Source organism: Cervus canadensis, chromosome 26, assembly GCF_019320065.1.
Source record: "Cervus canadensis isolate Bull #8, Minnesota chromosome 26, ASM1932006v1, whole genome shotgun sequence".
NCBI classification, from domain to species: domain Eukaryota; kingdom Metazoa; phylum Chordata; class Mammalia; order Artiodactyla; family Cervidae; genus Cervus; species Cervus canadensis.
The window spans coordinates 35836725-35852450 of NC_057411.1; the positions used below are offsets into that span (position 1 = coordinate 35836725).

General features: G+C 40.1%; 1 protein-coding gene across 1 annotated transcript in view; it reads left to right on the plus strand.

The window, feature by feature from the left end:
- Positions 1 to 9187, plus strand: part of CDS1 (CDP-diacylglycerol synthase 1) — a 70898-nt gene extending 61711 nt beyond the window's left edge. Inside the window, exons 12-13 of the mRNA XM_043448261.1 lie at positions 255 to 358; positions 6406 to 9187. Coding sequence (XP_043304196.1) covers positions 255 to 358; positions 6406 to 6535 — 234 coding nt within the window. The 3' untranslated portion in view covers positions 6536 to 9187. The remainder of the gene's footprint in view (positions 1 to 254; positions 359 to 6405) is intronic.
- Positions 9188 to 15726: the final 6539 nt, after the last annotated feature.

The window sequence follows — 15726 nt, forward strand, 5'->3', positions numbered from 1 at the left end:
GCAGTGTGTTGCCATGCCCTCCTTCAGGGGATCTTCCCAACTCAGGGATCGAACCCAGGTCTCCCGCATTGTGGGTGAATTCTTTACCATCTGAGTCACCAGGGAAGCCCTTATATTTAGTAGGAAAATCCAGTAGTAAAGTATTTTCCTTGAAGTCCATGCTGCCAAGGAGACATTTACAGATAGAAATTTTATAGCAGGTGATTTTTGAGAATTTACTAGTATGTTTGTTTGTTTGTTTGTTTTCTCTGAAGGATTTTGCAAACACCATTCCTGGACATGGCGGGATAATGGACAGATTTGATTGTCAGTATTTGATGGCAACTTTCGTGCATGTGTACATCACAAGTTTTATAAGGTACTTTTAGATTTTTAAAAAATGTTTTATTAGATGATGTCTTTGAGTTCTCATTTCCATAAGCATTAGTTTGAATTAGTTACTTTTTCTGTCATTGGTATTCCATAATAGTGAATGGAATGGTGGCTCCCGGAACTGTGTCACACTGTTGCCTTGGGCTATATGATTAAATTATAACTATTTTTTCTTAGATTTGAACAACTTAAAAAATAGTATATGTCATAGTCTAATAGGACTGAGTTCAAATTCAGTCAGTGTGGATGAATGGTACTGGGTTTGGAACAAGAGATTTCATTTCTCAGCTGTGGACACTGTGGTGGAAGTGAACACTGAGAGTTAAAAAGGAGACATAATTCATCCAGTCCGCTAGTTACTGCTTGAGTGTCTGTTATGTGTTGGGGAATGTTCTCGGCACGGGTATAGCAGAGGACAAAACAAACCAGTCCCTGTCTTCAGCTTACTTTCTCATTGGGGAGTTGGAGGGAGAAGGGGCAGGAGTGGACAACAAATAGAGCTTGTTTGGTGGTTGTAAGAGCCATGGAGAAAAATTAAGCAGTCTAAGGGATTTATGGGTGTGTACGTGTGTTGAGGGTGGGAGTGGAGAGGTGAGGCAGGGTGACTGGCATGTGTTGCTATTTTATATGGGTGCTTTATTCTCATTATTAAACTTTAATGTTTTGGATTTGCCCTAAAACGCCAGTCTGGGGTGCAAAGGCTAACAACATCAACCGCATACTAACTTTTTTTTATCATGGTCTCTACTGGTGTCTGAGCCTAGAAAACCTGTGGTCTTGAATATTTCTGAACCTCGAAAACCTGTTATTTGGAGGAAAACTCATACTTATAGCCCCTAAATATGTATTTTAAATATATACCCATAGTAGTGTGAGCATTTTTGTATTAACCTTTATTTTCCTGGAGCAGTTTTGTTATAGTTTATTTCATTAATCTTTTCAGTCAGATTCTGACTTGAACTTTCTCTGTTGTGTGTGTGTTTTCCATTTCATGATGTCGACTCTCCTGTTTCCTTCATCTTTTTAAAAAAAATTTTATTGGTGTACAATTGCTTTACAGTGTTGTTAGTTTCAAGTATACAACAAAGTGAATCAGTTATACATTTATTCATACTCTTTCAGATTCGTTCCCCATATAGTTTATTATAGAATATTGAGTAGAGTGCCCTATATTATAGAGTAGGTCCTAGTTAGTTATCTATTTTATATATAGTAGTGTGTGCATGTTAATCCTAAGCTCCTAATTTATCCCTTGCCTCCAGCATTTCCCTTTTGTAAACATAAGTTTGTTTTCAAAATCTGTGAGTGTTTCTGTTTTGTAAATGAGTTCATTTGTATCATTTTTTAAAATTAGATTTCCCACATGAGTAATACCATGGAACTTGTCTGACTGACTTCACGTAGTATGATAATCTCTAGGTCCATCTGTGTTGTTGCAAATGGCACTATTTTCTTCTATTTTATGACTAATATTCCATTGTATATCTGTACCACATCTTGTTTATCCATTCTTCTTTTGATGGATATTTGTAAATAGTGCTGCAGTGAACAGTGAGGGTGCATGTATCTTTTTGAATTACAGTTTTCTCTTGATATATGCCCAGGAGTAGGATAACTGGATGATATGGTAGTTCTCTTTTTTAGTTTTTTAAAGAATCTCCATCCTATTCTCCATAGTGGTTGTACCAATTTACCTTCCCACCAACACCCTCTCCAGCATTTATTGTTTGTAGATTTTTCGGTGACAGGTGGGCTTTCTGACAGGTGTGGGGTGATATCTTATTATAGTTTTGATTTGCATTTCTCTGATAATTAGTGATATTAAGCATCTTTTCATATGCTTTTTGGCCATCTGTCTCTCTTTGAAGAAAGATCTATTTAGATCTTCTGCCCATTTTTTGATTGGGTTGTTTCTTTTTTTTTGACATAGAGTTGCATGAGCTGTTTGTTTATTTTGGAGATTAGTCCCTTGTTGGTCGCTTTGTTTGCAAATGTTTCCTCCCATTCTGTGGGTTGTCTTTTTGTTTTGTTTGTGATTTACTTTGTTTTGCAAAAGCTTTTAAGCTTAATTAGGTCCTGTTTGCTTATTTTTGTTTTTATTTTCAATACTCTAGGAGGTGGATCCAAAAAGATCTTGCTGCAGTTTATGTCAAAGACTGTGCTGCCTATGTTTTCCTGTAAGACTTTTATGGTGTCTAGCCTTACATTCAGTTCTTTGACCCATTTGAGTTTATTTTTGTGTGTGTGTTAGAGAATGTTCTAATTTCATTCTTTTACATGTAGTTGTCCAGTTTTCCCAGCACCACTCATTGAAGAGACTGTCTTTTCTCCGTTGTATATTCTTGTCTCCTTTGTGATAGATTAGGTGCCCATAGGTGCATTGGTTTATTCCTGAGTTTTCTATCGGTTCCATTTCTGTTTTTGTGTCCTTTATCTTCCTTATGTTTTAATTTTCTGTTCCTTCTCCAGCTTCTTGAGATAAAGCTTAGGTTACTGATTTTCAGCTTTCTTGTCTAATATGTTCATCTAACACTATATATTTCCTGTTTACTGCTTTTTGAGTGTTCTTTTTAATACTCCTAAGTACTGTCATCCCACATTTATATTTTCATTATTCAGCTACAAATATTTTTTGATCTCCAGTATTATATCTCTTTGACATGGGATTATTTAGAAGTTCATTGATTCACTTTCAAAGAAATGGAGATTTTCTCATTCTCCTGTATTGATTTTTGCTTTAATTGTGTGACCAGAAAACATACTGTTATTTCAGTATTTAGTATTTATTGAGACTTGCTTTGTGCTCAAGCATATGGTCTACTCAGATATACATTCCATGTTTACATGAGACAAATATGCATCGTGCAGTTTCAGCATTAGTGTCGTAAGTCAGCTGGGGGAAGTTTAGCTGAATCTTCTGTACTGATTTTTTGGTTTGGTTTTCCATCTGCTTGTTCTGTCAGTTATGAAGACAGCTTTGTCAGAATCTCCCAGTTTTCATAGATGTTGAGGTTGTGTTAGTTGTATACACAGTGTATACACCATTGGATCACTCTTAATGTCATATCATCTCCATCTTGATATACTGTTTAAAGCTTATTTTGTTGAATATAAGTATAGCTACATCAGCCTACTTTTGATTAGTGTTTGCATAGTATTTCTTTGTCTATCCTTTTATTTCTTGTGTGCCTTTTCCCTTATATTTAAAGTGTGTTCCTCTTCTCACAATTGTATAGCTGGATTTTGTTTGTTTTTATAACCCAATTGACAGTCTTTGTCTTTTTAATTGGAGTATTTAATCCATTTGCATATGATTTATTCACTGATCTATTTGAGTATTAGTAATTAGTGATTAAATCCTTAGAACTCTTTCTTTTCTGAAGATGGTGGCTTTTAGAGCATTAACTCATACTTTTTTTGCTTCTTGATCTGCTGTTCTCTCAGTAGGAAAAAGTCACGCTGAGCCTTGTTGTCCTCCATTTGAAAGTAAATATTTAGATGATTAGAAATACAGTGCTAGAGCCAATGTGCAACTAGCTGGGAGCACCTGCTGACAATTTTGCATTTAGCTGAACTTGCTAGAATAGCCTTCCCTTTCTCTGTGGGCCCCTACTCTGGGTTTATGTTATGAAGTTGCTGAGTCTTTTGAAGACAAGTCTTTTATAAGACAAGCTGTGTCTTGACGTGAGTAGACTACAGTTGGGGAAGATTTATAGCTGCAGGGTTTTGGGAAATGATTTGAGCCACGTGCACAAAGGTGTGACCTATGAGACAGCTAATTCATGCTATTGTGAAGTTTTTTGAATCAAAGATTTTCTCTGTGATAACACCCTACAGCAAACATTTCTTTGTTGCTGGGTTTTCTGCTTCTTATAATTCTATCTGAACTGAAGTTGTTCAGTCACTAAGTCTGACTCTTTTGGGACTCTATGGACTGTAGCCCACCAGACTCCTCTGTCCATGGGATTCTCCAGGAAAGAATACTGGAGTGGGTTGCCATTTCCTTCTCCAGGGGATCTTCTTGACGCAAGGATGGAGCCTGAGTCTCCTGCATTGGTAGATGGATCCTTTACCACTGAGCCACCAGGGAAGCCCTTGAACTGAAGAGTCCTTATCATACCTCATAAATTTAATTACTCATGTAAATGTATTTTTCAGAATTCTGTGCCATTCTCCATCTATTACTTATGTCTTGCTTCTTTTTCCTATTGGATTTCCTGAAAAGTAAACCTACTCTGCTTTTCCTGTTCAAGTGGACTGTAGGAATTGCAAAGAACAGTACATATGCATTATGATCTGAATGAGGTACATTCTGAAGTTGACAGAATAGCACTTTAGCAGTGTAAGTACAGAAAGTGATCTGTAGCTTACAAATGGATTGAGTGCTCGAGTCCAAAAGGTAGGAAATTGCACCCCCCTGCCTGTCACAGTGTCTCAGGATGGAAGAGTGTGAGGGTGGGCGTCCTGGTCGGGACCTTTTCTGATGCAGGGTGCACCAGAGGAGGGTGCAGAGCGAAGGGCTGGAGTGGGGATGTTGGCGGAGCCCAGGGAGAGGCCCCTGCGTGGTACATGGTGGAGAGCAGTCACAGCCCAGAGGACACTTAACGCTGCCTGGGCTTACTTCCTCCCCGGTGGGAGCAGGACTGCTGGGCACGGCAGATAAGGCAGGGAGGGTTCTCCAGCTCCCTGTCCTCCTCTCAGCTAACGCAGGGTGAATGCGAGTGTGCGTCCTCAGTCACGTCCAACTCTTTACGACCCCATGGACAGTAACCTGCCAGGCTCCTCTGTCCATGAAATATTCCAGGCAAGAATACTGGAGTGGGTTGCCATTTCCTACTCCAGGGCATCTTTGTAACCCAGCAATCAAACTGGAGTCTCTGGCAACTCCTGCATTGGCAGGCAGAGTCTTTAACACAGGCACCACAGCTGAAGCAGAGCCCCTTTTATTTGTTTCTGTTGTTGGGGTTTACCCAAGACCTTTGAACAAGGCTGTTGTTCCCACTGTAGATCCCAGGTGGCGGCCTCAGTGCTGGCTCAGGACTTTGTGTCCTGTCTCTCGAACATTCATAGCTTCCTGAGGGTATTCTTTCAACAAAACACCTTCCTTGTCTGACGTTTCTTTGAAGCAAAAATGTTTATATTTTCACGTTCTCTTCTGGTTTATCTTCATCCACCAGGAACTGTGCTCCTTTCCTTACAGAATGGTTTGTGTGTTGTCCAATCTCAGGCTTTGTTATCAACCTTCCTCTCTAACTCAGGTTGCCCTTTGGAGAAGTTTTGTGGAATTTTTAGATCTGCACTCCATCAGTTGCCTTACATTGTCCCTGTCTTCTATGTTTGTGCATTTCCCCCACATCTACACTGCACGCCTCTCAGCAGAGAGTTCTAGGTTTTTTTTTCTCCCCTCTGATACTAACATTAAAGTGAGCTCTGAGGAAGAACTGTTTCAGTTTTGTTAAGATTGATCCTTTGCACGTAAATGCATGACTTGTTTTATCTTTTAAAAATACTCCTTTGTGGTGCTGGGTCTTGGTCGCTTTGGTCTTGGTCTTGCGGGCTTTCTCTAGTTGCGGCCCGTGGGCTGCTCAGGGCGGGGTCTCGTTGCGGAGCACAGGCTCTAGATAGTGCATAGCCTTTACCTGCTCCTTGGCATGCGCAGTCTTCTCAGACCAGGGGTCGAACCCGTGTCCTCTGCATTGGCAGGCGGATCTCTGTCCCTTATACCACCAAAAGGGAAAGTGTCAGTTGCTCAGTTGTGTCTGACTCTTCTCGACCCCAAGGACTGTAGCCTGCCAGGCTCCTCTGTCCATAGAATCTGGAATACTGGAGTGGGGAGCCATTCCCTTCTCCAGGGGATCTTTCCCACCCAGGGATCAAACCCAGGTCTCCTGCATTGTAGGCAGATTCTTTACTGTCTGAGCCCCTATTGTGCCACCAGGGAAGTCCTAAAGGCATGGTTTATTTTAAATACAAGTCTCTGCTGCCTTCAGCTCTCTGAAAATACCTGAACTCTGTCTTTTCTGCTGTTCCCAGGGGTCCGAATCCCAGCAAAGTGCTGCAGCAGCTGCTGGTGCTTCAACCAGAACAGCAGTTAAATATCTATAAAACGCTGAAGACTCATCTCATCGAGAAGGGAATACTACAGCCCACCTTGAAGGTATAATCGGAGCCGGAGAGGGATGGACTAACAATAAAGAATTCTACAGGAAAGCACTGGCAGATGACATTTTTGTAATTGTACAGAGAAACGGTTGAAAATGCAATGGATTGAAGTTTTACAGACATGAATGTTTCCTCTCTGAAATTACTGTGAATATTTAACACTTTCTTGATCTAAGTTATGAAATAAGTAGCAAATGGAGGGCAAAATGTCTTGTACTTTTTCTAAAGTGTATTTTCTGATGTTAACTTCCTTCCCATTACTTGCTAGGCTTCGTCACTTTAAAGACTTGTATTTTGAAGAGTCACACACTATGAAATGAGCACATTGAGGATGTCTTGAGGTTTCACCTGGCGGTGCGCCCTTTTCACAAATATTTACCTTTGTAGTCGGAGCCGTTCTTAATATTCAGCAAAATGTTTTATGTAAGGCACAATAGGAAGCTAGTTCTCCTCCACTTCCTCCTCTTTCAGTCTGAAGTATTTTCTGAAGGGCTGACTTGGATCCAAAAAAAGAAAAACTGTCCACTTTCCAAGAAGTAATTATTTGCCAGGGGAAAACATTCCACTTTTAGGTAGGTTTGAAATTCAAGAGAGAGGGGCTGAAGTTTCTACCACTTGGTTTGCTCGAAAGAGCCGACACCAGACTACTTTGATAAAATGGTTTGGAAAAAAACAGGATCTTCTCAAAAGCTTTCAAGAGAAATTGGAGAATTCCACTGGGAAGAACGGATGTGCGCATGCCCCACCGTTATCTCAACAGACAGGCGGTCAGGAGGCAGCGCTGGATGATGGCGCACGCACAGCCTACCTCTTGATTGAGCTCTCTGCCTTCGTTTCCCTGTGAGCTGGTCTCCGTAAGTTCTGTACCCACGAACGTCAGTATGTAGGGTAGTGAGGAGGGGTGGTGACTGAGGCAGAGCAGGGGGTGCTCTGCAGAGAGCAACGCCCCCCACCACCACGATGCGGCTCCACACGCCTGGGTCCCGTGTAGCCCACCGGACACTCCCCGGGGAAGAAGCGAGATCTGCCTGGAAACCCCATCCCAGACAGGCTCCATGGTAGCAGCTAATTTTTGTCACGTTCCTCTTTCACATCATGTCACAAAACCCGAGCTCATCAGCTGGTGTTTTTTTCCTTCCAACAACAAAAGTCAAGCAGAAGTGATTCCCACCAAGAACAAAAAGCACACAAATGCCAAACCTTTCCTTCGGTGGACTGGACACTGTAACCAGAGGAGAATAAATTTCTTCTCAGCGGATGTCAGTAATCTACTGTTGCTGTGTGCTCACTACAACCGTGTTTACTGCATTGAACGGTCAGCACAAAAACCTTCAAAAATTGCCTAGTGCTCCTTGGCTAAATGTTCGGAGAGGAGAAGTTGATATATTTTAAAGAATGTTTTGTTAATGAAAAAGAGTACATATTTTTGTTTAAATCAGAAACAAATTTCAATTATTTTATATTTCTGTTCTACGACTCTACTTAAAATAAAAAAGTTGCCGATGTGCCCGGGTCCCACGGATGTAATGTATAACCAGCAGCCTCATCATGTGTGCTACATGATCATGGTGGAGATAGTTAACTCAGTCCCAAGAGTCTAACGTCTTGGTTTGGCATGCACTCAGTCAGTTCATCGCCACTGGACATGTGCAGTCAGCGTTATTTCACACTATTCCATAAACACCTCGAATTGGTCCTGGAGATGTTATTACAGAAGGAAATGATCATTTTTAAAATCAGGCTACCTTCAGGTTAATTTTCAACATTGCTCATTTTTACTTGCTGCATTTAAAGCCCTAAATGTGGATCATAAAATAATTTTACTTACCAAAGTTTAAAAAATATTGTAATAGGAACTTCTGTTGAAAACTTGGTGATTTGCACAGTAAGAACTTCTTGGACAAAATGCAGTTCCCTCTGCATTTTCCTTTAGTAATGAGTGAAGTATTGCAATATAGAATTATGAGAGCATTACTGAATAATGTATTATAAAATTGATACTATTATAAACAAAATCTGAAGCTAGAAATATTTGGGGTCACAGTAATAGCTATCCTCAAATATACTTTTAGAGTTGGGTGTATATTATTCTATATGTAAAAAAAATTCTTAATTTTAACAGAGCTCTAAAGATTGACCTTTTTAGTGTACTTTTATAGCATGTATATTAAAATAGAATATATTTTAGCAAGAATAAACTTTAGCAAAGATTGCCATAAAACCCTGACTTTGATCACTTTTATATTTGCACTCTGAAGAGGGCTTAAATTCCAGTGTAGCAAATGTGATGGCAGGAAAAATGGAAGACTAGGAACTTCCTTGATAGTAATGGCCAAGTGTTCCAATATGCTATTTGGAGAGGTACTCTGAGGGTCCTGTTTAGTACAAATGTTTCCTCAGTGCTTTTCCCCTTGTGGTGATGGGTATACACTTACTGTCTGAGAATAAAAAGACTACACCCACACACCCTTTTATTTTTATAGTATCTCTTCATTTGTAATTTGGTTTGAACAAAGAAAGTGTCACCTATCAGGGGAAAAGAAAAAGTAGAATCAGTGTATATCTACTGTATATGGCTGGGAGATAGCTTGTGATATGTGTCAATCCATTCTCTGAACCTCTTAGACAGGAAAATAAACAAATCACATTTGAACTCTGTGGTGCGTTTTCTCTTTGGAGAAGAAACATTTCACTCAACGAATACAGAAGCAGTGTATACTGTGTATACTCCGTCACCAACACCTACAGTGACATCTTTAGGGCGGGGGAGTGAATAAATTCTGCTGATCATTAAACATGGTTGTTGAGAGGTGATATCCTCTTGATAGAAAGAGGACCGAATTTCTTGGGTACGTCTTAGTTTGTAATTGCTATTTATTTTTGTGAATCTTTATTCATCATCACTAGAGCTCTAAGCTGCGTGGACAGTGAGTGGTGTCTGTCTTGATGGCCACTGTGTTCCCAGGGTCTGGCTCAACGCTGGCATCTCCCCAGGCTTTCAAGCTTCTGATCAGATGACTGGTTTGGAGTCTCAAGACCCAGCTCTGCACATTCCCATTTGTGTCTCTTGAACAGCCCCTTCACACTCATCCCAGTTTTTATTTGGTGTGACTCTAAGATGGACTTCCTTACTCTTAGTTCCTACAGTTAAGGGTTAAGTGAAAACTCCTATGAATATGTTATGATCTGGGTTCAGCATAAAGGAGCTGATCCTTGGTGTCCTTCCTTCTTCCTGTCTGCTCCTCTCCTGTTGCCCATCTCTGCTGGGAAGTGACTGTTTGGTGGGACTGAACAGAACAGTGTCCACATGTCTGGTCACATCTGGTTTAGGTAGTTTTAGTGTAAGTGGGAAGATTCCCCTGGAGGAGGGCATGGCAACCCACTTTAGTATTCTTGCCAGGAAAATCCCATGGACAGAGGAGCCTGGTGGGCTACAACCCACAGGGGTGCAGAGTTGGCCACGACTGAGTGACTTAGCAATGTAAGTGCTCCTTGAATGGACACCATCATTCTGATCTCCATGGACGAGCTGTCTGCCCTGCAGAGTCCACAGCTAGTTCTCCCTACCAGCTCTGAAACTTAAGAGTTTAAAATTCACTCCCTGAGGAGGGGCTGTATTTGGGAATCTTCATGCAGTGGCTGCAAATAAAAGGCAGATCTAGACAATTTAACCAAAATCAAAAGCCTGTCTTACCTTAATCCCATTGTCTTCCTGTTCCTACCCAGAAGGGGAGAATATTCTTGAAACATCGGATAACACGGAGAGTCCTTCAGTACGGGCTGATGAGTCGAATGTTATCTGTTGATGGCGAAGTGAGTTTCCAAAAGGAACTGACAGAATACTCTGGTCCTTTAATGTGTACAGAGGACATGGTGGGTAAACCAGCAGTCTTGTCGCCCAGAGAGATTCACTGAAGGACAGCCCACCTGAAGGTGTCCTCTTGGGAAAAGAATGAGATTTCAAACTGCTCTGAGACTTACAGGACAGCGGGGTATGGACTCGGGGTTTCAGCTCTCACACCCTCCTTTTCTGCTGTGTATTCAGCTGGTCTTCTAGTCAAGCATGTGCAATGTTCATACTTCACACGGGACCTAGAAAAGGGGTAAGTTTGGAGAACAGTCTTGAATAATCTATTAAGTATATTTTTGGTCAGTTTTAATAAATCTCAAAACTTCGTGAGGGAACCAGAGGCTTCAACAAGTATAGGTAAGGTAGACACATTTGTATCATTAGCAATTCTGCTTTCTCCCCCCAATACTGAGATATAGTTTATGTACCATAATACTGTGCAACTATTACCACCTGTGGTTTGAGAACATTTCCATCAATTCCGAAAGTTCCCTGGTGCCCATTTGCACATAATCCTCACTCCAACCTCCAGCTTTAGGCAACCACTGGTTTGCTTTCTGTCTTTAAGAATTTGCCTTTTCTGGACACTGCATGTACACAGACTCACACACTATGCAGTGTTCTATGTCTGGCATAATATTTTTGCATATATCAGTACTTTTTTCCTTTTTATTAATACTGTAAATGCTGACCCATTTACCTGTTGATTATTTCAGTAATTTCCAATGTTTTGGTTCTTATGCAAAATGTTGGCATGTGTTGTGTGGGCATGTCTGCATTCACTTCAGATTTCCAGGGTGGAATTGCTGGGTCATATCGTAAGTTTATGTTTAACTTTTAAAGAAATGGCCAAACTGTCCAAAGTACAATCTTATATTCCAAGTACAAGTATTCCAATTTACCCATATCCTCGCCAGAACTCAGCATTGTCTTTTTTCAGAAATTGTATTGGAGTCTAGTTGATTTACATTGTTTTGTTAGTTTCAGTTGTACAGCCAAGTGAATAAGTCATACACACTTTTTTTTGGGTGTTGTCTTTTTAAAGATGGCCATTCTGGCTGGTGTGCCGAGGTGTTTCAAGGTGGTTTTATTATGCATTTCCCCAATGACTAATGGTGTTGAGCATCTTTTCATGGGCCATTTGTATATCTTCTGTGATAAGAGGTCTATTCGTGTCTTTGCACATTTTTACATGTGATGTTTTTCCTAAGTTGTAGGAGATTATTATGTATCCTAGATACAAACCCTTTATCAGATATATGACTTACAAATATGTCCCAGCCACCTGGGAAGCCCTGAAGGTTGTTGAAATAACAACACAAGACTTAAAACATTGATAAACTTAGTTTATAAAGCAGTAGCAGGATTTGAGAGGATTGACTCTAATTTTGAAAGTAGTTCTACTGTGGGTAAAATGCTATCAAGCAGTATAGCATGCTACAGAAAAACCGTTTGTGAAAGCAAAAGTAAATAGTTGTGGCAAAATTCATTGTTGTTTTTAAGAAACTGCCACAGTCACCCCAACTTTAGCAACTAACACCCTGATCAGTTAGCATCAACACTGAGGTAAGACCCTCCACCTGCAAAACGGTTATGACTCACTGAAGGCTCTAGGTGATGGTTACATTTTTTAACAATATTTTAAAGTTGAGATATATACATTATTTTTTAGACATACTGCTATTGCACTCTTAAAAGACCACAGTATAATGCAAACATAACATATGCCTTGAGAAGCCAAAAAATTCAGGTGACTTGCTTTGAGATATTTGCTTTATTGAGTGGAAATGAACCTACAGTATCTCTAAGGTATGTCTGTATCAAAGTTTTACAGTTCTCATCATACAAATCTTATACCCATTTTCTTAAATTTATGTGTAAGTATTTCATTTTTGGGAATTATAATGTAAATGGCATTGTTTTTAATTTCAAATTTCACTTGTTCATTGCTGATATATAGGAAAGTGACTTATTTTTATAATCTGAAAACTTTCTATAAATGCTTATTAACTCTAGAAGTTTTTGGTCACATTTTGGGGGGGTGGTTTCTATATACAACCCTGTCACCTGGCAACAAAAAGTTTTATGTCTTTCTTCCCGGCTGTATACTTAATTTTCTTGTCTTATTGCATTAGGGAGAACTTCCAGTATGATGTTGAGGAGTGATGGCAAGCCTTGCTTTGTAGCTGATTTTAGTGGTAAAGCTTTAAGCTTCTCATCATTGAATATCTGTTAACTGTAGATTTTTTTTGCAGAGAGTCTTTATCAAGTTGAGGTGGTTCCCCTCTATTCCTAGTTTACTGAGAGCTTTTAGTGAATGAGTGTTGGACTTTGTCAAATGCTTTTTTTTTTTGCATTTGATATGATCGTATCATTTTTCTTTTTCAGCTAAATGTGATGGATTACATTGATTTTTAAATGTTGAACCAGCCTTGAACACTTGAAATCTCTCCCTTGGTTATGGTATATAATTCTTTTTATGCATTGTTGGATTTGATTTGCTAATACTTTGTTGAGGATTTTGCACCTATGTTCATTAGAGAGATTGCAGTTTTCTTGTAATGTTTTTATCTGCTTTTGGTATTAGGGTAATGCTGTTTGCCTAGAACGAGTTGGGAAGTGTTTCCTCTGCTTCTGTCCTCTGAAGGAGATTGTAGACAATTGGTATCATTTCTTCCTTTTTGATAGAATTTACCAGTGAATCCACCTGGGCCTGGTGTTGTCTGTTTTGGAAGTTTATTAGGTGTTGATATAATTTCTTTGATAGAGGCCTATTCAGACAATTTCTTGTATGAGTTTTGACAAATTGTGTCTTTCAAGGAATTGGTCTGTTTCATCTAGGTTAGCAAATTTGTGGGCATAGAGTTGTTCATAGTGTTCCTTTATTATCCTTTTAATTTCACAGGATCTGTGTGATAGATTCTATTTATTTTCTAATACCAGTAATCAGTGTCCTCTCTCCTTCTATCTTTTTCTTTTGAGGTGGATTGGCTAGAGGCCTATCGATTTTTAGTGATATTTTCAAAGAACCAGCTTTTGGTTTCACTGATTTTTTAGTACCAATTTCTTGTTTTCAACTTCACTGATTTCTGCTCTCACTGTTTCTCTTGTTATGCTTACTTTGGATTTAATTTGCTCTTCTTTAGGTTATTGATTTTTGGTCTGTCTTCTTTTCTAACTTATGCACTCAGTGGTATAAATCTCCCTTTCTAACTGTTCCTTTCACTTACAAATTTTGGTGAGTTGCATTTTCATTCAGCTCAAAATATTTTAACATTTCTTCTGAGATTTCTTCTTTGATGCATGTGTTTAAGCTCCATATATTTTGGAATTTCTAGTTTAATTCTTTGTGGTCTGAAAGCAGACGTTATATAATTTCTTTTTTTTTTTAATTTAGATATATTTTATGGCCCAGAACATGGTCTATTTTGGTGAATTCCATGGGACCTGGAGAAGAATGTGTATTCTGTTGTTACTGGGTGTCTGTGCATGTCAATTTTACCCAGTTGAGTGATGGTGCTCTTAAGTTCAGCTGTGTCTGTACTGAATTTCTGTCTGTTGCATCTGTCCATTTCTGATGGCTGAAGTCTCCGCCTATGACAGTGCAGCCATCTGATTCTCTTTCCGTTCCCAGGTTCTAATGCAGGCTGTCCCTCTCAGCTGCTTTCGTACCAGCCAGTGACCTTCTTGAAAGTACCTTAGAAAGTGGCCTGTCTCTAAATCAAAGAGACATTTAATGAGGGCTCACAGGTGACAGAGAAGGGACTGAGGGTTTGCTGGTGCTGTTCCCTGAGAATAAAAAATGGTTGGACACATTGCTGGCGGGAATGTAAAATGGTAGAACTGTTTTGGAAAAGAGTTTGGCAGTTCCTCAACATGCTAAAGCGTTACCATATGATCCAGCAATTCCACTCTTAGGTATATATATACTCAAGAAAAATGAAAATGCCCAATACAAACACAAATGTTTGCAACAGCATTACAACAGTAAAAAGTGGATGCAAACTACATGTCCATCTGGTGGTGAATGGATAAATAAAGGGTGATATATCCACACAATGGACTAAACTACTTGGCCATAAAAAGGAAGTTCTGATACATGATACAATATGAATGAAAGTCCAAAATATTATGTTCACTGACATAGGACGGTCCCTAAAGACCACATACTGACAGTTCCATTAAGCTAAATGTCCAGAACAGGCAACTCTACAGACGGTGAGTAGGTCAGTGGCTGCCAGGGTTGGGGACAAGGAGGAGAATGGGGACTAGTGGCATGAGATTTCCTTAGGGGTGATGCAAATATCCTAAAACTAGACGATAGTGATAGCTGCACAACTCTAAACGTGCGAAACTCAGAGTCTTATTTGATGAATTTTTACAGGATGTTAATTCTCAATAAAGTTGTTAAATGACTAGAGAATCTGTAATGGTAAATCTACAGGTGAAGGTATTCTGGGCCTGGGGAGAAGCAGGGGAGGGCTGTCAATTGTCTCCACAACTGGGGGCCCCACGATGTGTTCAGCCTCCCTTCCTTGCTGTCTGATGGGCATCATTGAGGGGTCAGCTTAGTACTGCCCGGAGGCCAGGGAAGGCCTGCCTTAGAAGGTGACAGTTGAGACATGACTCATAGAGTCATAGAGACATAGAGATTGCTACCTTAGGAGAAGGAGGCAGGGGAGTGAGGAAGTGGAGCACAGATGGGTTAGGAGCCTCAAGGCAGACGTGGCAGTTGGGGGGAGAGCCTGGCAAGTGTGCAGAATGGCGGAGGTAGGAGGTGAGGAGCCCTGCAGGTTTTAAGAAGGACTGACAGAATCCGGCATCTTAGTGAGCTGGCCTGGCTAAGAATGGACCGTGGTGGCCAAGGCAGAAGTACAGAAATCCCACAGCCAGTGCCCAAACTAAGGGTGGATATGCTCTCACTGTCCGTCAGCAAGTGCAAACTCTGGGTGGGAATACCCACCTTTAAACGGAGGAAGATGCAAATCAGTGCTATCACATCACAAAACAAAGGCAGGCAGGAAAGCAGGCACACACAACCAAGAACCCGGTCTGGGGGGCCGGGGGAGGAAAAACCACCCTAAAGAAGAGAATTTTTCTGGGAAGGCTTTGTATTATGTAATTTAGTGAAAATATGAGTTCAATAAAGGATCAATGATGAAATGAGAGAATAATGGAATGATGTGAAAATGAAGATTGAAGAGCTAAGAAAACCAATTGTGATGAGAGTGTCATTCTTACTGAATTAGAAACAGAAATGGAATAGACTCACTGAAAATTCAACTATAGATCTTATACCGACTTGAAGGCAAGCCTCTCGTTTATGGGCTAGAAAGTTCTTG